We start from the raw sequence: 27,079 nt of genomic DNA on the forward strand, positions 1-27,079 counted from the left end.
TATGAAAACAATTCTGTGGTCTTACATTCTCGGCTAATAATTAGTGCTGTTCAAAATATAACACGTCAATGAAAATAATGTCTTGGTAGATAAACAAGTTCCCGGATGTAAATGCATTGTTTTAGTAAACGCGGTTGCAGAGATTGGGTTTGTCAACTTTTTACTTTTCTAATAACTGACGGTCAACAGCGCCAAAAGTTTCATCTTTCATATGGTGACAGTCACTACGAAATTTTAACAAAGTCAGACACTTAAATTATTGTAAGGCTTTCTTTTCAGTCGGAAGACCAGATTTGCAACGAATATATTTGAAAATCTGTTAAAAAAAGATCGTATCATTAAAATAATTCCTGAAAACTTATTCCTCATAATTAGGTGACCTATGAAAATAATGTATATGGATTGGACAGACAGACGACATTTAACAGTTACACCATGTACACAGGCAGACCACAATGTCACAAAGAAACAAAGACCATTCTAATTTCATTCTTTTATTTTCATTTCTTTGTAACAAAAAGATAGTGAATACCAGTTTTTCATCATGTACGACAGAACAATACAGAAAATTTAATGGTAGCTTGAGATATTCAACATATACATGATTCTGTATTATCCCAACAATATTTTTCTGTTCTCGAAATTATTCAAATACATTTGTATATAAAATAAACGTACATTTTATAAAGCAATATTTTTCATTGTAATTTGCATATCAATTTACTCAAATTAATAGGAATGAAATATAAATAAGCATCAATACAGTAACTGCATGATATAATTCTCTTAACATTATTAGTTTTTACACCATGCTTCACCTGGACGGGACCCAATTCTCCCAGCGTACTTATTTACCATTTAATTACATATCACAATGTTAAATGCTTTCTACCATGATCTTATTATCTCGCCCCCTTTTTACAACCTGATGACTTATTAATTTTTCTGCTTTTATTACCATCACCATCATTTTAATTATAATCATTGAACTAATAACGGTAATAACTATGATGAAACTACTTCATGATATAAATATAATATAAATGAGGATGACAAGCAGTACAAACTTTTGGATAATGTGTTAAATTTGAAATAGGTATGTTATTTCTTAAATAGTTGTTAATCATTAACTATGTATATGTCTGTCCCTATATATGTACCCATATTTTAATATGAAACAAAAAAATAAGTCATGTTTAGGTATTTGTTTTTGTTGTTGCATAATTATTACAAATCTATAATTATTATAAATCAATATTGTTCATCAAGTTGCAACATATCACTATAAAGCATATACATTTACTCTTTACAAAATTCATTATCTTATAGAAGCACCAATGTAAGATCTAAGCAACTTGCTAGTGATAAATCAATGAACTGTTTATCCTTGGAGGTTTCAGCACAAAGGTTATTTAAGTCTGCCATTCAACGGCTTCAGTTTGTTGAAAGAGCAGTTTATTGAAAATATTCTACTTATCTTTTTATCTGATTTTGTTCTATAACAATTCTTTTACATTAACTTACTTAAAATAATATTAAATATAAGTTAGTGTTCATTAGTAAGCATTTACAAAATAAAATTAGTCAATTATGAGACTGTAATGTAAATGTGTCATACACTGTGATCCTATTGGACTAAAAAAAAAATTTTAACACTAAAAAATTATTATTGATCTTTTACACTTTGTAGCCAATCTTACTTTTTCACAAGTCTCTTACACTGAAACTTGTTGAGACTATTAAGCACTGTTCATTCCATGCTATGATGGTTTTTTTTTACAAGAGACCAATGTTATACAATAAACATGCCCATATTTTACAATTAAAAGGCAAATGTTATATAATAAACATTCCCATATACACAAAAACAGGCCTACATGTATGTGTTTAATACATTAAACAGGTTCATTTTTACACTAAACAGGCCAATGTTTTCCACTAAACTGACCTATTTTACATTTTTCTCAGGCCGATATTTTTACACTTAATATAACAACCTCAAACATTTTAGACAGAAAGACTTCTGAAATAAAATAGCTTAGTAATGGTTCCTTATTCATTTTACCACCAGATGATGCACAAGAAAATCTCACATTATCTCTGCAGTATTCTACACTCTTCACAGTGATATAGTTTAACCTATCTTTTAGCACTAGTATTGTCTGTAAGTCCCGTTTCTATCACATTTAAATCCTGCATATCCTCTTTTACAATGTCTATTAAATGTGTCAGTCCTTCTTGTTGCTGATTCAATAACTGTAATAAACAAATACCAACAATTAGACTAAATGATTAAACAATCTAAGATAACCAAGTATAGTAGTTACTAATAAATAATTATTACAATAAATTAATAATACATAATAGCAGCATCCTGGGATGAACTGCCTACATAACACAGTGGAGAATTTATATCAAATAGGTAATGAATACCATTCTCACATGACAAATATTGAACAATGATGAACATTATATCTCAAGCTAAAGTTACTTCACCACCAGTTAATAATGTTCTTCTGGCATTCATATGTAATCATGCAGGAAACTGAGGAAATGTTTCATTTCAATTATAGCAGGGTATGTATTATACAGGGATAGGTTACAGGCACCAGTAAATGAAATGTCCCGACTGTGACTGTTCTTCGCGAGATTCCGAACTTAGGTATGCCATGTTTGAGAACATGTACAATAAAATTCCACATTTTATTGTACTCATTTGTACAATGTATACTTTGAATTTTCACTTTAGAAACACAGTGGGCGATGTCTTCAATTTATCTCTTTATTCCATAACATCTTTATTGGTTAATTAAATTGTATTTTGTTAACAAAACAAAGTAAAAATGAATGCACCATGTAACTGTCAAATTGTCAATGCATGGCAACATTTTGATTGAAGGTCTACCAGGGTGTCAATTATCTGCAGGATTATACAGGTTGGTGTTTTATTTCATCTTATTATACATAGAAATTTGTAAGAAGAGAGAATGGTTTTTCTGTCTTTAGCAGCACATGGTAACTTACAGTTTTGAGTTCCTGTAACATATTTGGATCTATCTGGTAGTTAACATCTGATCTTGATGATGATAAATGATTCTGCATCCTAATCTGTGACATCAACTCATTCAACCGTCCCTGAATTACAGTAAAATATACACACATTAACTCATTCAACCGCCCTAAATTACAGTAAAATATACAAACATCAACTCATTCAACCGGCCCTGAATTACAGTAAAATATATACACACATCAACTCATTCAACCGGCCCTGAATTACAGTAAAATATATACAAACATCAACTCATTCAACCGGCCCTGAATTACAGTAAAATATATACAAACATCAACTCATTCAACCGTCCCTAAATTACAGTAAAATATACAAACATTAACTCATTCAACCGTCCCTAAATTACAGCAAAATATACAAACATCAACTCATTCAACCGGCCCTGAATTACAGTAAAATATATATAAACATCAACTCAATTAACCGGCCCTGAATTACAGTAAAATATACAAACATCAACTCATTCAACCCACCCTGAATTACAGTAAAATATACAAACATCAACTCATTCAACCGTCCCTGGAATTACAGTAAAATATATACAAACATCAACTCATTTAACCGGCCCTAAATTACAGTAAAATATACAAACATCAACTCATTCAACCCACCCTGAATTACAGTAAAATATACAAACATCAACTCATTCAACCGTACCTGAATTACAGTAAAATATACAAACATCAACTCATTCAACCGTCCCTGAATTACAGTAAAATATATACAAACTTCAACTCATTTAACCGGCCCTGAATTACAGTAAAATATATACAAACATCAACTCATTCAACCGTACCTGAATTACAGTAAAATATACAAACATCAACTCATTCAACCCACCCTGAATTACAGTAAAATATACAAACATCAACTCATTCAACCGTCCCTGAATTACAGTAAAATATATACAAACATCAACTCATTTAACCGGCCCTGAATTACAGTAAAATATACAAACATCAACTCATTCAGCCCACCCTGAATTACAGTAAAATATATAATATTGTTAAAGTTCACCGTCCCTGAATTACAGTAAAATATATAATATTGTTAAAGTTCACCGTCCCTGAATTACAGTAAAATATATAATATTGTTAAAGTTCATCGTCCCTGAATTACAGTAAAATATATAATATTGTTAAAGTTCACCGTCCCTGAATTACAGTAAAATATATAATATTGTTAAAGTTCATCGTCCCTGAATTACAGTAAAATATACAATATTGTTTAAGTGTAATCTCTCTCAGCAAGGTAATTAAAGATTTATTTTCTAGTTACAAAAGAAGAATTGTTAACTAACATTACAAAGTTGAGTTATAGATCTGTTGATCACAAGCAAGTTTAATCACAGAGAAGAACAATAATAATTAAGCTGTATATAAGCAAAGGTTACTAAAGCTTACATTTTCACATAGTTCAGGATTTAAATAATTTCGGTTATTTTCAGGAGTGTCAAAACAGACATACATAATGATCTAAAAAATAGGTACTTTATCACATTTTTAACAGGAGCTGTCGGTAGAACAGCATACCCAACCATTCTGAGTATTTGATAGTAAAACAAGAGCCTGGATAATGGTGATTTTTTTTAGTTAAAAATGGACATAATTCTGTCAAAATCCAAGTTATAGTTATGGACCTTGGAAGGGATCTCCTATTATGCTCTTAAATAAGTGTAAGAAGATTCAACCCATTCAGCAGTCAATACCAACTTAAAATGTAAAATCTTAACCAAAGTGTAACACCGATGCCTGGTCAAGCTAAAAATAAAACCTTCCATTTCATGACAGTCAAAAAATATAAGATTTTGAATTTACTAGCCAGAATTCCAGTTTTGAATTTATCAACTACATATTTAACTAAATTTTCTGAAAATTTTCACTGCCCGAACTAATTTTCACTGGCCATGAGCCACCGGGCCAGTGCTAAATTCGATGACTGCCATGATATATTTCTAGACTTAAACAAATTATGGTTCCATATTTTCTATTTATAGTTGTAAATGATTAATTCATTCAACACAAAAGAATAGATACCTTAAACTGTGTAGGATGGTTAAGTTCTGCCTGTATGGGCCCCTAACTGGGAACTCTCCAAATTTTTCCTCATTACCGTTTTTAGCAAATCCTTTGTTTTTGTGGATTTCTGTTTCCCCAATTTCCTTTTAAAATAAATTTTCCCGTCTAAAAGTATGTGTTAGATTATAGGAAAAAATCAATTTTTCAAAAATTAAAAGCAAACTTTTTTACCCTTTTGCTAAAGAAATTTTAAAATAAAACCAGTAAATTAAAATGCAACAATCAACTATCAAAGGGAAAAATTTTGGGGAATATGTTACCCAACCATAAGAAAAAATGTAGGAATGTTTAAGGGGGCGTGGGGGTTGTACTATATTTTAGAAAATAACTCTCTCTGATCTATTAAATACATAAAAGGTGTATTTAAAGTAATGGGAAAGGGGTAATATAATAAAAGTAATTTTTGTAAGATGTTTTGAAATTTTCCCCAAAAATTTTCTGATGGTTAGTTTAGGTTTAAACCTCATGCCTTTGTCTCATTATTAAATAATGATACTGAATCAGTGGTTATTTTAGTGATGTGTGAATATTTGCAATTTTTGCGAATTGAAATTATTCGCAAATATTTGATCGCGCAATTTTTTTCCGTTAAGGCAAACTTTCTTCTATCATTTGAAAACACGTTTTCATACAACATCTTACATAAATAAGTTTGACTGGTCAGGTACTGAGATTAATTTTTCTCATTGCTTGTTTGTTTAAGTTTGGTCATAACAAATCACAAATGTTTTAATGAAACAATATATGTGTTTCCACTCTTTGACATTCGCAAAATTTTTTTGATGCATAAATATCCACTTATACAGTATTAAAGTGACATTATGCTCATATTTTCATAGTCAAGTTGAGCTGAATTGACTTTATTTTTAAAAAGATTTACGGTTAAAATGGTGTTTGACCAACAGTTGATATTGGAAAAAGTTTAAATAAATTTAAAAAATTTGTTTTTAAAATTAAAAGACGCCCCCCTCTTTTTTTATAACTAACATAAAAGGGGAAATTCCCAATAGATATTTTCAGAAATTTTCGTTTTGAATTTTGTGCTTTATTTATTGTTTTTGTAACTTAATTTTAAAATAAAAAGGAAATTTTTGGTTTGTGGAAAATTAATTTTTTTCCTTTATCCGTTCATTCTAAATCTTGGGTGGGCATAATTTTTTTAAACAATAAAGAATTTCCCGTAATGTCCCATGACTAAGCTCCAGGTATTTTCTCTTGTATTCATCAAGCTTTGCCAACATGTTACTCTGTTTATTCTGAAACTCTGTCAAATCCTGGGCTATCAACTGAAAAATTCGTAAATTGTAAATATGTATATATTTGTAATCAGAAAACAAAATCTTTACAACCAGCAGTACTTATTCCATTCTAGGTGATTTAACTTTAACAATAAATAATCTAAAATCACCATTAATAAAAGGAACATTATTAATGAATTGAGGAGAATTATTTAGAATATTTTCAGTTCCATTAATGTGAAATAAAGTGGTATTTGATCGGGAACTTGAATAATATGTTGCCTCGAATAAAATCTACAAGACAAATGCACGCAAGAGTTTAGGATTTTCTTTCATTATCAACCTCCTATATGTATATTATTTACTGTAACATAATGGCATTTTGTCATTCTGTCAGGTCAAATTTGTACATGTCATACTTGTAATAAGATTTGTAAATTTGTCATGCTGGACAAGTATATGTAATCAATAGTGATAGGGTTATGCTCATATTAAGCTCTATCTAAGTCTTTAAAAGCTAGTACTGTTCCTGACATGTTCCCGTGACGAACTACACTAAAAGTTTAAGCATACAGCTATATGGCAGTTAATTTATTTGTTAAAGTGGCGTAAATAAGATATCTCTAAAATCAAAATAGTCTACTGTTGTATTAATTATCAATTTATATATGAAATACATATATATCACCCGTACATCTAGTTTTTGTTGATGTAACTTGTTTTGTTTGTCTTGTCGTTTCAGTCTCTGATTCAACTCTTTAAAGCCTATCATAGGGACAGGAATCATCTTCTCTGGGTCTGGGTTGTCAAGAATTGCCTGTTGCCATAACAACGGATCTATTCCTGAAATAATATAAACATATATTTTTGATATTTATGTCACAAGTATGATATTTAGCTTGCATTTAAATGTCCTTTCATGTTTTAAATCTTATAATCACAAGATTTTTTTTCTAAATAATTTATTTAAAAGGTATTTATTCTACAATTTGACTTGATTTCTTTTCTATGAAATCAAGTGTTGAAAAAACTTCTGTTAGTTTTAAAACTAAAATTTGTAAGGCAACATATAGTCTCTCCACTTTATTTTATAATAGTGACGTCTATCCTTAATATCCTATTTTTTTTTTGATCATATTACAGTTTCATGGTACATATATTGAACAAAAATAAACTGTCAATTATCAAATTTCCATTTTGTAATACTGAAACGATATATATCTGAACAAAGCAAAACAATTCACTAGCAGTGTTGACAAAGTAATGCATCAGACCAATATGAATAATCTAAAAATATCTGGATGTGAGGGTTCAAACCCTGTCAGTGGCAAGTGGTTATTCCTTTGAGGGATAAAATTTACACCAATTGCTTTGTGCTGGTATATTCAAGGAACAGATATACAAAAGAGTGTCTATCAGATTAATAATATCTGTCATACATGTATGTTGTGGTTCAGATTGGAATATCTGTCCCAAGGGGCCCGCCCTTTGGGCGGTAACAAGGCTTGCCAAACCGCAAACATGTCAGATATTTTTTCTTGCGTATTCAGCCATATTATTTGATATTTCATATTTAAAATGGTCAAACTCAATAAAATATTTGTTCATGGATATTAAAGTCATTTCATATAGAACTGTTTTCTTACAATAGCGTATGAATTCACAACTTTAATAACAACAGCAAAATGCGCTAAAATGACGTTGTTGTATGGCATGCGACTCATCTGGCACCCCCCATGTCAGATGAAATTTCCGGCATTGGTAACAACGCCAGTCTGCTATGTAAGAATATTGCTTCCTACACAAAATAACATAAATAAATTGTGTATAAACTGTCATAATGCTGTAATACTGTTTATCTATATATCACCTGATGGTGGTTGATCAAGGTAAGCTTTAAGCTGATCTTTCATGAGAACTTTAGGTGTAAGATTCTCCACATTAAGTTGAGAAGTCAGTTGTGTCTTAAATTGTGGTGCTGATAGATAGTTGAACAGATCAATAGCCGGACATCGTTTAGCTGGACCCACATTTGGACGATCCATTACATAGACAACCAAGTCAGTTCTGTAAATAAACAAGATTGTTGTAACAATATTAAAATGTCATTATCAAGAATAATAAATGTTTAAGATTTCTTAAAACATGTACCATCATTAATGTGCTCAATACTTCTTTTGATGAGAAAATAATACAAATACAAATACAAGACATTTATATAGCGCAAAAATGTATTAAATATTCGATTGCGCTGAACATTATTAAGACTATATACACATATGCTTGATCAAGACACTCCCAAACCCAGTCTCGATGGCACAGCCAATCTACAACTCTAGTTAAAAACAGTCCAAACAAGTATGTTTTAAGTTTGGCCTTAAACTGATTTTCATTGGTAATGTCCTTCAGACAGTCTGGCAATGAATTCCAGAAAATAATAAAAAAATGATTTATAAACATGTATCTACAAATGACTAGTAAATTTAAAGCCTTGATTGAATTAGTCAAATTTTGATATCATAAAAAAGCCTGTCAGTTATTATCATATATAATCATGACAACAAATTTAAGTATTGTTTCTAATATGCAGCAGACCCGTAAAGATAACTGCCTTAACAAAAAGATTTTCAATTTTTCAGGAATACTTAATGCTATAACATATAAAACAGAAATGACATAAAACTATACTTACACTTATAAAGTTAACACCTTAAATATGCCAAACAAGTTAGTCAATTCATTTCCTATTTAAACATCAACATAGCCTTCAAGTTACATAGGTACTTCTGTTTGTGAATAACTTAACAACATAATATAGCACCTGAGTAGAACCACTGAAACCTATACAAGTACATGTAGTTGGATATCTGCCTTACATGACAAAATTCAATAGTTCCTTAGCATGATTTAAAATCCCATAAAAAGCAAGTGACTTGACGTCAATCATCTTTATCATAAATTATTAAAGGCCCCCATCAGTGAAGCATGAGTGAACTAATTTATCACTTACTTTCCATCAGGGAGTTCATTAATAGCTTCAGCACAGACTGTATGTTGTGGTCTACTACCCATTATTTTATGTATAGTATCAAGGGCTTGTTGTTGTTGAGGTCTAACCATATCTATAGGATGTTTTATGATCATAGATACAAGACCATCTTCATTCTTACCAGACGGCATACAGTTATATCCTACTGCCTGTGTAAATACAAATATATAAAATTCAAGGGAAGCCTATTTTATTAACCTTTTTTATAAACAAAATGGTTATGATTATAAGGAAACAAATGATGTAACTAGATTTACTGATTCAGATTAACCAGCTGTTTGTATTTAATTTTTCAACTACTGTAACCTTTAATTAAAGGCATTCTATAAGGCGATCAATGTTAATTATTACTTTTGTCTATTGAAATCTGATTATAGTTATTTCTGTGTTTATAGCTTAAGTTAGAACACATGACTTGTACATAAGCCTGGTTACCAAGTATTTCTGTTTTAACTTTACAATTATTATATCTTTTATATAAAGCTGAAACTTTAGTATTAGTAACGTGAATGTGTTACACCAAACAACAATATTTTTTTCCTCATAAGCATAACAATAGGTAGAAAATATCATATAACTCTATCTCATTCACTCCTGAAAAGATTTGTTAGTAAGAAATCATTCTTTGTTATCACCTGGCCAGCAGCATTACCTTAAATTTACAGAAAACATTATCAGGTTTAAACTCCACAAACTGTTGTTGGTAGTAGTAACCTTTGCCCTTTCCCCAATGAGCTTGTAGCTGGTTCCATTTAGCAAGCACAGCATCTCTTTCATCCCCAAACACCTGGGGCTGGGAAACAGCCTTGCTCAGCTTGGCAAGCTCATCAGCAGCTGGATCTGCAACAACTTGTTGTTGTTGTTGTTGTGCCTGAGTACCTGAAAGTTATATATAACTGTAATAAATACAATCATTTACAGCACAAGATAAGACATAAAACATGTCATCAGGGAATACAAGGTAGATCTTCTTTGTTAATTGTATCATATAACTTTAGGACAACTTAATTTTCTCTTAAAGTGACAATGCACTTTTTTACATTACTGCCAATATGCTAATAAAAGCTATAAAAACTAAAATACTTAAAGCATCAAAATGATCTTTGTGGTTTTTTATTAAATCATGGAATTTCTCACAAAACAAAATTTTTGTATGTATACATATATATTATATCAATCAATATAAACCATTTAATTTAACTTGTTTTTTATACTCACTGTATTTTTCTCACCAATGTTACTTTTGTACATGTAACTTACTATTATAAATCTCTTTCGATGAATGATTATCATATATAACTCACTCTTGATCACTAAAATTATAATTACTCATTATACATTATTGTCATTCTAGTACTGAATATCACTCACATATGTTAAAGAATTTACTTAAAAATATAGTAAATAGTCCCAAATGAGTACACTTACCAAGCCCGAATCCTGTAGTAGCAGTGTTAGCCTGGAACCCTCCTAAACCTCCAAATCCTGTGGTTGCAGTTGATGTACCCCCAAAACCAAAGCTGGGGGCAGCACTAGAGGTTGTAGATCCGAACCCAAAACTTGGTGCACTTGTTGTTGTTGTGCCAAACCCAAAAGAGGGAGGTGCTGAGGCTGTTGTGGACGAGAAACCAAATGATGGTGCACTGGAGGCAGTTGTTGTGGTTGATCCAAAACCAAATGATGGAGCAGTACTGGCTGCAGTTGAACCAAAACCCAGACCAAAGCCTGTTGTTGATGTGGTCTTAGGTTGATTGCCAAAGCCAAACCCACCACCACTACCAAAACCTGGATAACAAATAAGCAATATATTAATAATTTAATATAAATAATTAATCTATAATCTTAACTAAATTCACTTAACAAGATAATCATGACTGCCCTGGATCGCTCACCCGAGATACACTGCTAGAAAAGGAAAAAAGCCAGTCATGAGGTTATATTGGGTTTTAAACTAAATGAACCCTACTAGGGTGGGGTCATTTTTGACCCCAGGAACATAATTTATAAAAATTTTGTAGTGGACCAAAAGGTGATACAACATGCCAAATATCTAAGTTCTGGGCATTGTAGTTCCTAAGAAGATTTATAAAGCTCTCATTTTAAGTCTATTTTTAGACATATCTTTAATACGTTTCAATAGAGCGAAAGGATTTATCAAGAGTGTACCGGTATTAAAAATTAATGTTCAAATTTAATATCCTTTTAACAGATATAGCATAATTAAAAATAATCAAGAAGGTGTCATGTCTTTCTGCCGTAGATTCCATATTCTTGTTTTCAATTTGGAAATGAAAGAAAAATACAACAATAATTCTGTAGTTATAACAGCTTTAAGCCATTTTCCAACAGCAATAGCAATGTGGTTGAATGTCCACCTAGTAAACGAGAGGTGAGAGTTTCAAATCCTGGTCAGTGCCTGAGTATTTTGACAGCTTTACAATAATTCTAATTATCATTTTAAAACATTTGTTAACTTTTCTATAAAGCATCTCAAATGAAAACAATTGGGAGAGAAACATCTATACAATTCTCAAAGTGGGAGGGAAATGCCAAAGTGTGAACTGTCTTGGGACTGAAAAGTTTCAATAGTGAAATGTCTTTGAAGTGAAATGTCTGGCATTTAATGATTCGAGTTTTCATCTTTCAACAGGAATATCAGCTAGGCTTTAGAATCATTCCACAGCTATTTTTAACATTTTACCCAATACTTATTTCTTCAATATTTATGTTTCTCTACAAAATCACTCAGATAACTTCTAGGTGTTTTTTTACAAAATATTCCGCAAAATTCGGCCCCCATTTAAAATAGTATGTTTTTTCCCTCTTCAAAGCCGAAATTTTCTTCCATACAGCAGTCTGAATTTGCCTTTAATGAATATCATTTTTTGCAAGTAACTGCCGAAAAATGTTTAGTTTATGCATGTAAAGACTTACTGTTAAGCAATGTTATTTACAAATTGTTCCCGGGTAGGTAAGGGGAGCTACTTCATGCGTCTCAACAAGTTTAACTTGAACGCTTTAAATTCTGCTGTTGATATTTTAGATCCATACAGTAAGAAAAAGCTATGTATTTTAAACTTGTGTTGCAAGAGTTGCTCCCCTTTTCTACCGGAAAGAAAACAATGTTGCGCAACAGTATGTAATCAGGACAGCAAAGTTAGAAGTGGTATATTAAAATATGCACTGGATTCTGTTTTGTTTCTCCTCATTTGTGAAGAAATAAAATTCCCCCTCCCATTGCATTTTTCTGGTTTTTCGATTGCTTTCTAGGCCACTAGGCATCTTTGTGCAAAACGCTGCGGTTTCGTTGCTATTGGCCAATCAGACGACTCCTTATAAAATATTTAACAGCTGATTGACAATGGCGTAGAAAGGAATCTAAAGACCGTGGAAAGGTTTGAAACTGGAATTTCGCTTGTATCTGATGCTACTAATGGTTGTGAGTGGTCCCATATGTATTTAGTAATATTATTTAGTAAATTCAAGTGATTTTGAACTGCATTCGGCTGACACTGAACATGTATTAGTCTATATTTACATAGTGAATTGTTGTGCAACTTTTTTGTCTACCTGGTAGTTTTAGCATAAATGCGCTTGTTTGCTGATAGATATTTCATGAACGGGATGGGCTAGAGACTCATTAGGAAGCTGAATACAAACATGAAATGGTGATAAAAGTGGTTTTTTTTAATTATCTGGACAATTGTTATCACAACGTCCCGGGTAATGAACCCCTTGCTCGTATTTTTTTTTTTTTTTTTAAAAAACATTTAAGATGAACACAGAGGTTTTTTTCAATGTGGTCATATATTTTCTTCCCAGGTCGGATACTCGTGCCTGTGGTTTAGACGTTGAAAAAAGCCTTGATAATATAAAATGAAAAAAAATATTATGTCACAATGATAAATATTATAAAATGTTAAATAACTTTTTTCATGGCTAATTATTTTGACTAGGGAGTATCACTCACTATGTCACTGTCACATGTCAAAACTGTTCACTATTTAGGGGAGAATGTGTAAGCGGCTGGATAGCTCAGTCAGTAGTGCTCAGCAAATGTATTCCTAGGGTCCCAGATTCCAGTCCTTGTCATGCTGGGTAGACAGACGTTTCACTATTGAGACAGTTCACACCAAGATGGTTCACACCAAGACGTTTCACTCCCTTTTTATACCAAAATTATTTTGATACTTATGATATACTAAAATAGACCTAAAATATTGAATTGAATTGAACTCAAATAGACCTTAGATTTAATAACAAATAAATTAAAAGGGGGATATTACTTTTTTCAATGACTTTAAGTTCTATCATTTCAGTTATCTTATCTTCTTTATTGTTGTTTTGAAAAAAAGTGTTTTTCAATTCTTTGATCCATATGTGCAATTATCACATTATTTCACTTAAAGAAGAAATATTTTTGATTAAAATAACACTTTAATATAACTAACTATTTGATCTTTTGTAAACATGGACTCAATAGGCAATTTTAATTTAAAGCATACCATTCTTGTGACAGCAATTAACTTTGAGTAACGTGTTTTTTTGTTGTTGTTTTTAAACATGGGATAAAAATTTGTTAAATTATTTAATGCTAGTATAGTGCTTTTGCGATAAATGTCAAAAAATTTAATGGCCATTGAAATCAGAAATACCTTTAAATTAAATTAGAAGCATTGGGACTTTTTCAATATTTGTCATGTATAATCATTTTTTGTGACAAAAATTCATTATTTAAATTATTATATAAACAAAATTTATGGAGAAGTTTCTGTGTTTAAATTGCCTGTTGTCAAAAAATAGTTTAATGGTCCAATAAACAACTGATTAGTAAACTGTTGATGCTTAAGTGCAGTGTTTATACAACTGATTCAATAGTGGTGTCAAACTGTTAGTTGGTTGTCTCAGTGTTTATACAACTAATTAGGCAATGAGATAACACCACAATTACTTAAGTTTGTTTAATGGCTACTGTTTAATAAATTGATGAAGAAAATAATTTAAAAAAATAATTATTTTATACACATGTTTCGCATTTTATTGTTTAAGACTTACAAAAAAAAAATCATTATATAGACAATATATTTAATATATTGATATTTTTTATTATTTGAATAATATTACGGGCTTGCCCGGCTATAGACTACACGTGAATATTTAAAAAGAAAATCAAATAAAAAAACAATAAAAAAATATATAGAATTCTATACCTATCAATGAAATTTTCAGTGTCAGTTCTAGTCGGGCGCCGCCATTTACAATGTATGTCAATGATAATAGGCGGGGTATTCCGATAACGGAACAAATCTCAACTTTTCGGATTAGTAATAATCGTAGAGTGTTCCGAGTGAAAACAGAAGCGGTGTATGTAATATCAAATGACACCTTTAAAACGGAAAGAATGAAAGGATTTTTTTAACGACTTCCCCGTTCATAGGCTTTGCCTAATTTCATATTAATTAGTTTACTGGTAGTGATTTCGATATTTAAACTGATACTTAAAATATGTCTTTGTAGTTCTTTCTATGTAAACATATTCTTTTGTTTATTATTTACTTTGAATAGAATTTTCTCATGTTGTTACACTTATTTTCAGAAATTTTCTTTCATTTACACCTCTTATCACTCAACCCATAATTAAATGAGTAATATTATACTTAATAATTTGTATTAACAATATCATTGAAATCAACAAAATGAAACATTATTTTACACTGTTTGATATTAATGTAATTAAAATTTGTTAACTTTCCTAGTAAACATCTCTAAAAATTGTGAGTGAAACGTTCATACAATTGACAAAATGGGAGTGAAACTTCTAGGTGTGAACTGTCTTGGGAGTGAAACGTCTTGGGCGTGAAACGTCTGACATTCGTCACGTTGCACATTTTTCACATTTTTGTGTTAGGGTAGGGAAGGATTTTTAAACATGGATTTCGTTGCTGAGAGGTTACAAAAGTCCTCAGAAATATCAAATAAAATGACATTCATAGGAGTTTTTGAAGATTCTCTTGCAACTATTTAGTACGCAAATTTTTATACACAGGCACGATTAGATAGGTCACAGGAACTTGAAATTCTATCAAATAACCAATATTAATTATAATGTCCAAATATACCCCCTATATACTATAAAAAAAACACAAGGAATGAAACGCCTTTTCCCCACCCGAACATAATTTACGCCGAACAAATCAACAAAACAACGGATCAAATTATTCTATCTGGCCATTTCGATAAACAATACATAAATGCATCAAATACCACCGATAACTTTTTAAAATCGCGTAGCTGTGTAGGAATAATTCAACATTTTCTGATTATTTCCTGCGATCTGAGTTTGTCGCCGACTCCATTCCGTGACGTCACTGGATTTTGAATCGAGGAGAATAATATTTATTAAAATTATTTTTAATAAGTTCCAAAAAATAACAGGTATGTATAAAACTTTTATACAAATTATTCTATGTAAATAGATTTAAACATCTTCATGTAAAACCTTTTTAACAAATTACTTTTATAAATACATTTGAAAGGGAAACCCCAAACAAGAACGGTAAATCTTTGAAATAGTACTTTCGTTTTTAAAAAAAAATTGAGTACTCTATTTGATATGGCCCATCAAATAAATTCAGCCCTGTCGTAAGAAATAAATCAGTCATTTGTTCTAGTTTGACAGTATTTTACTTGCAAACTTGTTATTTTTGGAACTTGTTAAAAATAATATTAATAAATATTATTCTCCTCGAATCAACATCCAGTGACGTCACGAAATGGAGTCGGCGACAAACTCAGATCGTGGGAAATAATCAGAAAATGTTGAATTATTCATATATAGCTACGAAATAAAAAAAGTTATCGGTGGTATTTGATGCATTTATGTATTGTTTATCGAAATGGCCAGATAGATTATTTTGATCGGTTGTTTTGTTGATTTGTTCGACGTAAATCATGTTCGGGTGGGGAAAAGGCGTTTCATTCCTTGTGTTTTTTTATAGTACAGTGGAGCCTTGCTAATCCGAACCCTTCTAATCCGGAATCCTTTCTTATCCGAACGAAGTGTTCGGTCCCGATTTTATTCGTTCTATTTTCAATAGTAAAAAACCTTTCGGATCCGGAACCTGTCTACTCCGAATTCCGGACGATTTTTTCAATTTTTGTTCTTATTTTACTCTAAAATTTACCTCTCGGATCCGAACAGATTTTGCCAAATGTCACACCTTCATTCAAAATAACAAATAATCTCACATATTACAGGTGTAAACATACACCAAACTGATAAGTGCTATTTCGCGGTACCATATTTCGCTTGATTAATGGTAGTCCAATATATTAGACGTTACAGGCTTGTTATAGTTTTTGTCGGTCAACCCAGAAGCAAAAATATCTCAAAGCGACGTCATATTTATAGGACTAGATTAATGGGTGAAACGTATGATCTGCGAAGGTGTGAAAATTACAATTAGCTTGCCTTGATATCTTCTAATAATTGCTTAATTGATTGTTTGTCGTCAGCTTCTATAAATATTTTGATATTATGCAATAGAAATATCTTTTAATCCTTTGTATAGGATTAAATGATACGTGATTAAGTAATGAAAATTAATGGAAACTGTCAGAGAATTCGGATAGTCGCTGAATCGGATACGAGTTTACAAACAACAACTGACAAATGCTGGTACGAATATCAAATCATGTCTCGGCCTCCTGTTTAACATCGTAGGTTAACTTACCATTGACGACATAATATTTTTGCTTAATGATTTATTTCTATTTCTTTATTTTTGTATTCACATGTAGTAAAATGAACGATAAGAGACTGCAAAAATAAAATATATAAATTGCAATTTCAAATGCTTTCCCGTTTTTTTTCCTTAAACTATTATGCAAATAACATGAAAAATACATGTAAAAAAACCTCCCAATTCGGAAACCTTTCTAATCCGGAAACCTTTCTAATCCGAACTTTTCTTCAGGTCCGGACGAGTTCGGATTAGACAGGTTCCACTGTATATAGGGGGTATATTTTGCATATTATCGTTAATAGTGATAGAATTTTAAGTTCCTGTGGATAGGTCATGGGTATGACTTAATACCAAATATGAGTGATATCCGCGGATATCACTATAAATACCGAATATGACCTATATTTTACAAAGTAATAATTTTTTTATAAATTTTTCTTGATACTATGTTTTATAATAATAAAATGAATTTACATGCAAAATTGCGTTAAATTTGTTCCATAAATAAAAAAGTTATAAGCTATATTCGAATTACGTTCTATAAAAGGCATGTCCGTGGCGGACAGGAGATACCGAATATGACTTATTTTTTATGAATTGATTAATTTTTTTATGATTATTTCTCGATACGATGTTTTATAATAATATAATTATTTTACATGCAAAATATCGTTAAATTTGGTCCATAAATAAAAAAGTTATAAGTTATATTCGTTGCGTTTTCTATAACAGTCATATCCGTGAAGGACAGAAGATACCGAATATGACCTATATTTTACAAAGTAATTATTTTTTATATTTTTTTTCTTAATAAGATGTATTAAAATAATAAAATAAATTTACATTCAAAATTTCGTTAAATTTGGTCCATAAATAAAAAAGTTATAAGTTATATTCATTGCGTTTTCTATAAAAGGCATATCCGTTGCGGACAGAAGATACTGAATACGCCTTATTTTTTATAAATTGATTATTTTATTATTTATTTTTCTTGATACGATGTTTAATAATAATAAAATGATTTTACATGCAAAATATCGTTAAATTTGGCCAAAAAATAAAAAAGTTATAAGTTATATTCGAATTACGTTCTATAAAAGTCATATCCGTTGCGGACAGAATATACCGAATACGACTTATTTTTTATAAATTGATTATTTTATTATTTATTTTTCTCGATACTATGGTTAATAATAATATTATGTTTTTACATGCAAAATTTCGTTAAATTTGGTCAATAAATAAAAAAGTTATAAGTTATATTTATTGCGTTTTCTATAAAAGGCATGTCCGTTGCGGACAGAAGATACCGAATATGACTTACATTTTATAAATTGATTGTTTTATTATTTATTTTTCTCGATATGATGGTTTATAATATAAAAATGTTAAATGCAAAATATCATTAATTTTTGTCAATAAATAAAAAAGTGTTATGTTATATTCGTTGCGTTTTCTATGAAAGGCATATCTGTTGCGGACAGAAGATACCGAATATGACTTATATTTTATAAATTGATTGTTTTATTATTTATTTTTCTCAATATGATGGTTTATAATAATAAAATGTTAATGCAAAATATCGTTAATTTTTGTCAATAAATAAAAAAGTTATATGTTATATTCGTTGCGTTTTCTATGAAAGACATTTCGTTGCGGACAGATACATATATATATTTTACAAAGTAATATTTTTTTATAACTTTTTCTTGATACGATGTTTTATAATAAAAAAGTGAATTTACATGCAAAATTTCTTCCATAAATAAAAAAGTTATAAGTTATATTCGTTGCGTTTTCTATAACAGTCATATCCGTTAAGGACAGGAGATACCGAATATGACACATATTTTTTAAAGTTTCTGATTTTACTTCTGCTAACAGAATGAAATTACATGCCAAAAAATGGTTCAATTTGATACATAAATAAAAAAAATTAAATGTCATATCCGTTGCATGTTCTAAATGAAGTCATATCCGTAGCGGAAAGAAGAAACCGAATATGACTTTGTAAGTTACATATATTAATTGCACGCTCTGTATAGAAGTCATATCCGTGGTGGACTGAAGATAGCGAATATGACTTTTATTTTATAAATTGATTTTTGTTTTATGATGTTTTCTTGATACGATGTTATATGATGATACAATGATTTTACACGTAAAATATCGTAAAACTTGGTCCATGGTCCATTAATAAACAAGTTATAAGTTATGTTTGTTGCGTTTTTTTTAAAATAAAAATCGTATCCGTAAAGAACAGAATATACCGAATATTGCTTATATTTTATAAAGTAAGTGTTTATTTTGTCTGGATGTAATATTTAATATCAATGAAATAAAATAACATGCAAAAATAGTAAAATTTGGTCCATTAATAAAAAGTCATATCCGTGGAGGACAGAATATACTCAATATTATACAATTATTGACTTTCTGTCTGCGAATATCACATCATATTCAATGGCTCACTAGTCAATAATTGTTTTATTATATGAATAGGCTAAGAAATAAAACAAATCACAAAAAGTACAACCTTATATACATGTACATGTACAAATTTTGCCTCGTTGAAGCGCGGGAAAAAAAGACGCACGTGTTAGGCGTGCAACGACTTCGCGAATGCTGTGCATTTAAAAGTTATTAAAGTTTATACTCATCATTGCGGTGTAGCCTTTAAGTATTGATATTTTAATCGAGAAATGAGCCATAAAGAACAAAAAGCAACAATTATTTTTAAGTAACACGCGTATTTAACAGTCTACGATGTATGTTTATTGAATATGAGTCTAAATCTATTTTTAGACTGGGAAAAATTTATGGATGAATTAGACTCAGTCAGCGCGCCAGGCGCCTCATCCCGCACAGGGTGATTACCGACTGAGTGTTGGTCGTCAACTTCATTCATGTTGTTGTAGTCCGTGGTCGGTGCGCCATGCGCCTCATCCCGTACTGAGTGAATACCGACTTTCGATTTCTTGTTGACTCTCTTTGTTGAGTTCATCTGGATTGTACTTTCCGTACTTTGATTTTCCTCAACGTTGATGATTTCGTGTGGCAGGTTCTGAAACATATTTTTGGTTGTAATAGGATTCTGACTGTTGTCCCTTTTGGATGAATTCCAGTTTAACAGATAAGGCATTTTCTGTATCGATCCCCTAGTTACATTAGCAACCAGTGGAACTATGTGGTTGGCTTTCCAAGGGTTACTGGAGGTGGGTTGCTCCCTTGGCAGACTAAGGCTTGTCCACATCAGGTAAATGGTGCCCTGTTCTGGATCTGCGAATGGTGGTCTAATTAAAGTGTTCATTGTTTTGAAGTTATGGCATATTATTTCATTTTATTATGAAAAAAATATCGTATGGAGAGAAAAAACTTTATGATCTTTAAGTCATATTCAGTATCTTCTGTCCGCAACGGATATGCTTTCATAGAAAACGCAACGAATATAACATATAACTTTTTTATTTATTGACAAAAATTAACAATATTTTGCATTTAACATTTTATTATTATAAACCATTGTATCGAGAAAAATAAATAATAAAATAATCAATTTATTAAATATAAGTCATATTCGGTATCTTCTGTCCGCAACATATATGCTTTCATAGAAAACGCAACGAATATAACATATAACTTTTTTATTTATTGACAAAAATTAACGATATTTTGCATTTAACATTTTATTATTATAAACCATTGTATCGAGAAAAATAAATAATAAAATTATCAATTTATTAAATATAAGTCATATTCGGTATCTTCTGTCCGCAACAGATATGCTTTCATAGAAAACGCAACGAATATAACATAACTTTTTTATTTATTGACAAAAATTAATGATATTTTGCATTTAACATTTTATTATTATAAACCATCATATCTTGAAAAATAAATAATAAAATAATCAATTTATAAAATTTAAGTCATATTCGGTATCTTCTGTCCGCAACGGATATGACTTTGATAGAAAACGCAACAAGTATAACTTATAACTTTTTCACTTATTGACCAAATTCAACGAAATTTTGCATGTAAAAACATCATATTATTATAACTATAGTATCGAGAGAGAAAAAAAAATCAATTCATAAAAAAATAAGTCGTATTCGGTATCTTCTGTCCGCAACGGTTATGACTTTTATAGAACGTAATTCGAATATAACTTATAACTTTTTTATTTATTGGCCAAATTTCACGATATTTTGCATGTTAAAATCATTTTATTATTATTAAACATCGTATCAAGAAAAATAAATAATAAAATAATCAATTTATAAAAAATAAGTCATATTCGGTATCTTCTGTCCACAACGGATGTGCCTTTTATAGAAAACGCAACGAATATAACTTATAACTTGATTATTTATGGACCAAGTTTAACGATATTTTGCGTGTAAAATCATTGTATCATTATATAACATCGTATCAAGAAAACATCATAAAACAAAAATCAATTTATAAAATAAAAGTTATATTCGGTAACTTCTTTCCGATACGGATTTGACTTTTATTTAGAACATGCCACGAAAAAACATGTAACATTTTTATTTATGTATCAAATTAAACCATTTTTGGCAAATTACTTTATTTAATTATAAGAAAATCGTATGGAGACAAAAAACTTTATGATCTATAAGTCATATTCGGTATCTCCTGTCCGCCACGGACATGACTTTTATAGAAAACGCAACGAATATAACTTATAACTTTTTCACTTATTGACCAAATTTAACGATATTTTGCATGTAAAATCATTTTATTATTATAGAACATCGTTTTGACAAACAATTCATAAACAAATAATCAATTTATAAAATATAAGTCATATTTGGTATCTCCTGTCCGCCACGGATATGACTTTCATACAGAGCGTGCGATATATGTCACTTACAAAGTCATATTCGGTATCTCTTTTCCGCTACGTATCAAATTTAACCATTTTTGGCATATTATTTCATTTTATTATGAAAAAAATATCGTATGGAGAGAAAAAACTTTATGATCTTTAAGTCATATTCAGTATCTTCTGTCCGCAACGGATATGCTTTCATAGAAAACGCAACGAATATAACATATAACTTTTTTATTTATTGACAAAAATTAACAATATTTTGCATTTAACATTTTATTATTATAAACCATTGTATCGAGAAAAATAAATAATAAAATAATCAATTTATTAAATATAAGTCATATTCGGTATCTTCTGTCCGCAACATATATGCTTTCATAGAAAACGCAACGAATATAACATATAACTTTTTTATTTATTGACAAAAATTAACGATATTTTGCATTTAACATTTTATTATTATAAACCATTGTATCGAGAAAAATAAATAATAAAATTATCAACTTATTAAATATAAGTCATATTCGGTATCTTCTGTCCGCAACAGATATGCTTTCATAGAAAACGCAACGAATATAACATAACTTTTTTATTTATTGACAAAAATTAATGATATTTTGCATTTAACATTTTATTATTATAAACCATCATATCTTGAAAAATAAATAATAAAATAATCAATTTATAAAATTTAAGTCATATTCGGTATCTTCTGTCCGCAACGGATATGACTTTGATAGAAAACGCAACAAGTATAACTTATAACTTTTTCACTTATTGACCAAATTTAACGAAATTTTGCATGTAAAAACATCATATTATTATTAACTATAGTATCGAGAGAGAAAAAAAATCAATTCATAAAAAAATAAGTCGTATTCGGTATCTTCTGTCCGCAACGGTTATGACTTTTATAGAACGTAATTCGAATATAACTTATAACTTTTTTATTTATTGGCCAAATTTCACGATATTTTGCATGTTAAAATCATTTTATTATTATTAAACATCGTATCAAGAAAAATAAATAATAAAATAATCAATTTATAAAAAATAAGTCATATTCGGTATCTTCTGTCCACAACGGATGTGCCTTTTATAGAAAACGCAACGAATATAACTTATAACTTGATTATTTATGGACCAAGTTTAACGATATTTTGCGTGTAAAATCATTGTATCATTATATAACATCGTATCAAGAAAACATCATAAAACAAAAATCAATTTATAAAATAAAAGTTATATTCGGTAACTTCTTTCCGATACGGATATGACTTTTATTTAGAACATGCCACGAAGACAACATGTAAATTTTTATTTATGTATCAAATTAAACCATTTTTGGCAAATTAGTTTATTTAATTATAAGAAGATCGTATGGAGACAAAAAACTTTATGATCTATAAGTCATATTCGGTATCTCCTGTCCGCCACGGACATGACTTTTATAGAAAACGCAACGAATATAACTTATAACTTTTTCACCTATTGACCAAATTTAACGATATTTTGCATGTAAAATCATTTTATTATTATAGAACATCGTTTTGACAAACAATTCATAAACAAATAATCAATTTATAAAATATAAGTCATATTTGGTATCTCCTGTCCGCCACGGATATGACATTCATACAGAGCGTGCGATATATGTCACTTACAAAGTCATATTCGGTATCTCTTTTCCGCTACGTATCAAATTTAACCATTTTTGGCATATTATTTCATTTTATTATGGAAAAAATATCGTATGGAGAGAAAAAACTTTATGATCTTTAAGTCATATTCAGTATCTTCTGTCCGCAACGGATATGCTTTCATAGAAAACGCAACGAATATAACATATAACTTTTTTATTTATTGACAAAAATTAACAATATTTTGCATTTAACATTTTATTATTATAAACCATTGTATCGAGAAAAAATAAATAATAAAATAATCAATTTATTAAATATAAGTCATATTCGGTATCTTCTGTCCGCAACATATATGCTTTCATAGAAAACGCAACGAATATAACATATAACTTTTTTATTTATTGACAAAAATTAACGATATTTTGCATTTAACATTTTATTATTATAAACCATTGTATCGAGAAAAATAAATAATAAAATTATCAACTTATTAAATATAAGTCATATTCGGTATCTTCTGTCCGCAACAGATATGCTTTCATAGAAAACGCAACGAATATAACATAACTTTTTTATTTATTGACAAAAATTAATGATATTTTGCATTTAACATTTTATTATTATAAACCATCATATCTTGAAAAATAAATAATAAAATAATCAATTTATAAAATTTAAGTCATATTCGGTATCTTCTGTCCGCAACGGATATGACTTTGATAGAAAACGCAACAAGTATAACTTATAACTTTTTCACTTATTGACCAAATTTAACAAAATTTTGCATGTAAAAACATCATATTATTATTAACTATAGTATCGAGAGAGAAAAAAAATCAATTCATAAAAAAATAAGTCGTATTCGGTATCTTCTGTCCGCAACGGTTATGACTTTTATAGAACGTAATTCGAATATAACTTATAACTTTTTTAATTATTGGCCAAATTTCACGATATTTTGCATGTAAAAATCATTTTATTATTATTAAACATCGTATCAAGAAAAATAAATAATAAAATAATCAATTGATAAAAAAATAAGTCGTATTCAGTATCTTTTGTCCGCAACGGATATGCGTTTTATAGAAAACGCAACGAATATAACTTATAACTTTTTTATTTATTGACCAAATTTAACGATATTTTGCATGTAAAATCATTTTATTATTTTTAAACATCGTATCAAGAAAAATAAATAATAAAATAATCAATTTATAAAATTAAGTCGTATTCGGTATCTTCTGTCCGCAACGGATATGCCTTTTATATAGAAAACGCAATGAATATAACTTATAACTTTTTTATTTATGGACCAAATTTTACGATATTTTGCATGTAAAAACATAATATTATTATTAACCATAGTATCGAGAAAAATAATAATAAAATAATCAATTTATAAAAAATAAGTCGTATTCGGTATCTTCTGTCCGCAACGGATATGACTTTTATAGAACGTAATTCGAATATAACTTATAACTTTTTTATTTATTGGCCAAATTTAACGCAATTTTGCATGTAAATTCATTTTATTATTATAAAACATAGTATCAAGAAAAATTTATAAAAAAATTATTACTTTGTAAAATATAGATCATATTCGGTATTTATAGTGATATCCGCGGATATCACTCATATTTGGTATTAAGACATATACTGGATTCTCGTATTTCCGTGGTACCCATATTTCCAAGGTATCAGGCTTAAACAGTCTAAAGTGCCTCCTAGACTTAATGAACCTGCCAGTAGTTTTACTTTTACTATTTTGTATTTTTATCGAAATATTACATATAGAACTAAAACAAAATATTTTATTCAGATTTAAAGCAAGGTTGTTTAATATTTCACCATTTTTCTTTTAGATTGCATACCTTTTGAGAAAATCTTCTTTGTTAAACAACCATTGAGGTATTTGATAAATGCCAAAGAGAAATTCGCCCCTTTCAGATAAGCCTAGGTATGGGTGTCCTAATAGATAAAGTTTAATATTGGTTTTGCTTTTGAAACTGTTAAAATGTAATTGCCTTGGAAATATGAGAACACAAATTTACTCACAAAGCTGCAGATGGGTGTGTATTGGATTGTTGTATACATAATTGCTTACATGCAAACATTAAATGGAATAAACTATGATGCAATTGACATGTCTCTCCTACAATATTCACTGTGTTTTCCAGAATTTTATCCTCTTAACTTTTGTTGTCTGGGTTAAACAGTTAAGTACCACGGGAATATGAGGCACCAGTATACCGGATAGGTCATGTGTATCCGAAAAATTCAATTAGTCGAAACGAGGGCAAGTTGATAATGATTTATTGCAACTTTAAATTAAATGAACAACTATTTTACCGGTTGTTCCTGTACCAAAGGTCCCCGTTGAGGCTCCTCCAAATGAAAACGGTCCTGACATAATTATTCAATTGAAATGAAAAGTAGAATTTCCAATTTTTTTCAATCGCGCGCCTCGAGTTTGAAGAGTATTCTACGGTGAATGGAACCCAAAGAAAAGTTAATAAGGATCTATCATTTTAATTACATATATCTAGATGAGTGAGTGAGTGAGTGAGTGAGTGAGCAGTTCACTTTTTTTCCTTAAAAATTGAAGCAGTTAAAGGGTATTAACTGGGGAAAAGAGGCTAATTTGGATTGGAAATGGAATGCCTTTAAATTTAAGTGTACATTATGTCAGTACAAACTGTAGTCTCAATATTTCTACTGCAAGACCGACCGATTTTATAATCTGATATTTCATATAGATGTCGATCTGTCTTTAGGGCGGTCATCGTCTACGTAGTGCAACATTAACATTTTGCGCATAGATCTTCACGATGATATTATGTTCATGTATAACGTGATTGAAGTCTTGTATGTTTAATGAATTCATTTACCTAAGTAAAAATAGTCAATATATTTCAATGCAAATAGAAATGAAGTAAACTGAGAAATATATGTTCAACGATCTAGTTAATTTTGAGTCATACTCGTAGGAATGAGCGGGACAAAAAAGAAAAACTGGGATCAGATGATGGTAATATTGGAAAGAAACAAATTAATGGATAAAACTATATTTTTTTTCACATAGAAATACAATGTATATACAAGAGACAAAACAACAACTGGACAAGTGCAACTCGGAACACGAGTGACCAGTTTTTATGATATTACACATGTGAGCTCGACAATGTACGTACAGTAGTGACGTAAAATGTAAAATAAATCCGATTTAATACAGAAATTAATACATGTAAAAAAACAACAACTCCGCTTTACTACTGAAAGCCACAACTGCCATGAATACTGGATTTTCAACTCGACAAAGAGTTTGGAAAAGCACGTGAAATCAGATATTCGCACATCTCAATGCAATTTCTGCCAAAAAGAAAGAAAGAAAAAAC

The 27,079-nt window shown here is 29.7% G+C and overlaps 1 protein-coding gene across 1 annotated transcript; it reads right to left on the reverse strand.

The window, feature by feature from the left end:
• Nucleotides 1–1,248: 1,248 nt before the first annotated feature.
• On the reverse strand, nt 1,249–26,171 carry LOC132737471 (nuclear pore complex protein Nup54-like). Its single transcript, XM_060724767.1, is given in 11 exon segments — nt 1,249–2,256; nt 3,025–3,135; nt 5,110–5,166; nt 5,169–5,220; nt 6,307–6,437; nt 7,084–7,232; nt 8,260–8,456; nt 9,400–9,587; nt 10,091–10,317; nt 10,867–11,223; nt 26,034–26,171. Coding segments are annotated over 11 exon segments (1,647 nt in total). The 5' UTR covers nt 26,095–26,171; the 3' UTR covers nt 1,249–2,139.
• Between the last annotated feature and the right edge of the window lie 908 nt (nt 26,172–27,079).

The sequence above is a fragment of the Ruditapes philippinarum genome, unplaced genomic scaffold (assembly GCF_026571515.1).
Source record: "Ruditapes philippinarum isolate M1 unplaced genomic scaffold, ASM2657151v2 ctg2402_1_1_1_1, whole genome shotgun sequence".
In the NCBI taxonomy this organism is placed as follows: domain Eukaryota; kingdom Metazoa; phylum Mollusca; class Bivalvia; order Venerida; family Veneridae; genus Ruditapes; species Ruditapes philippinarum.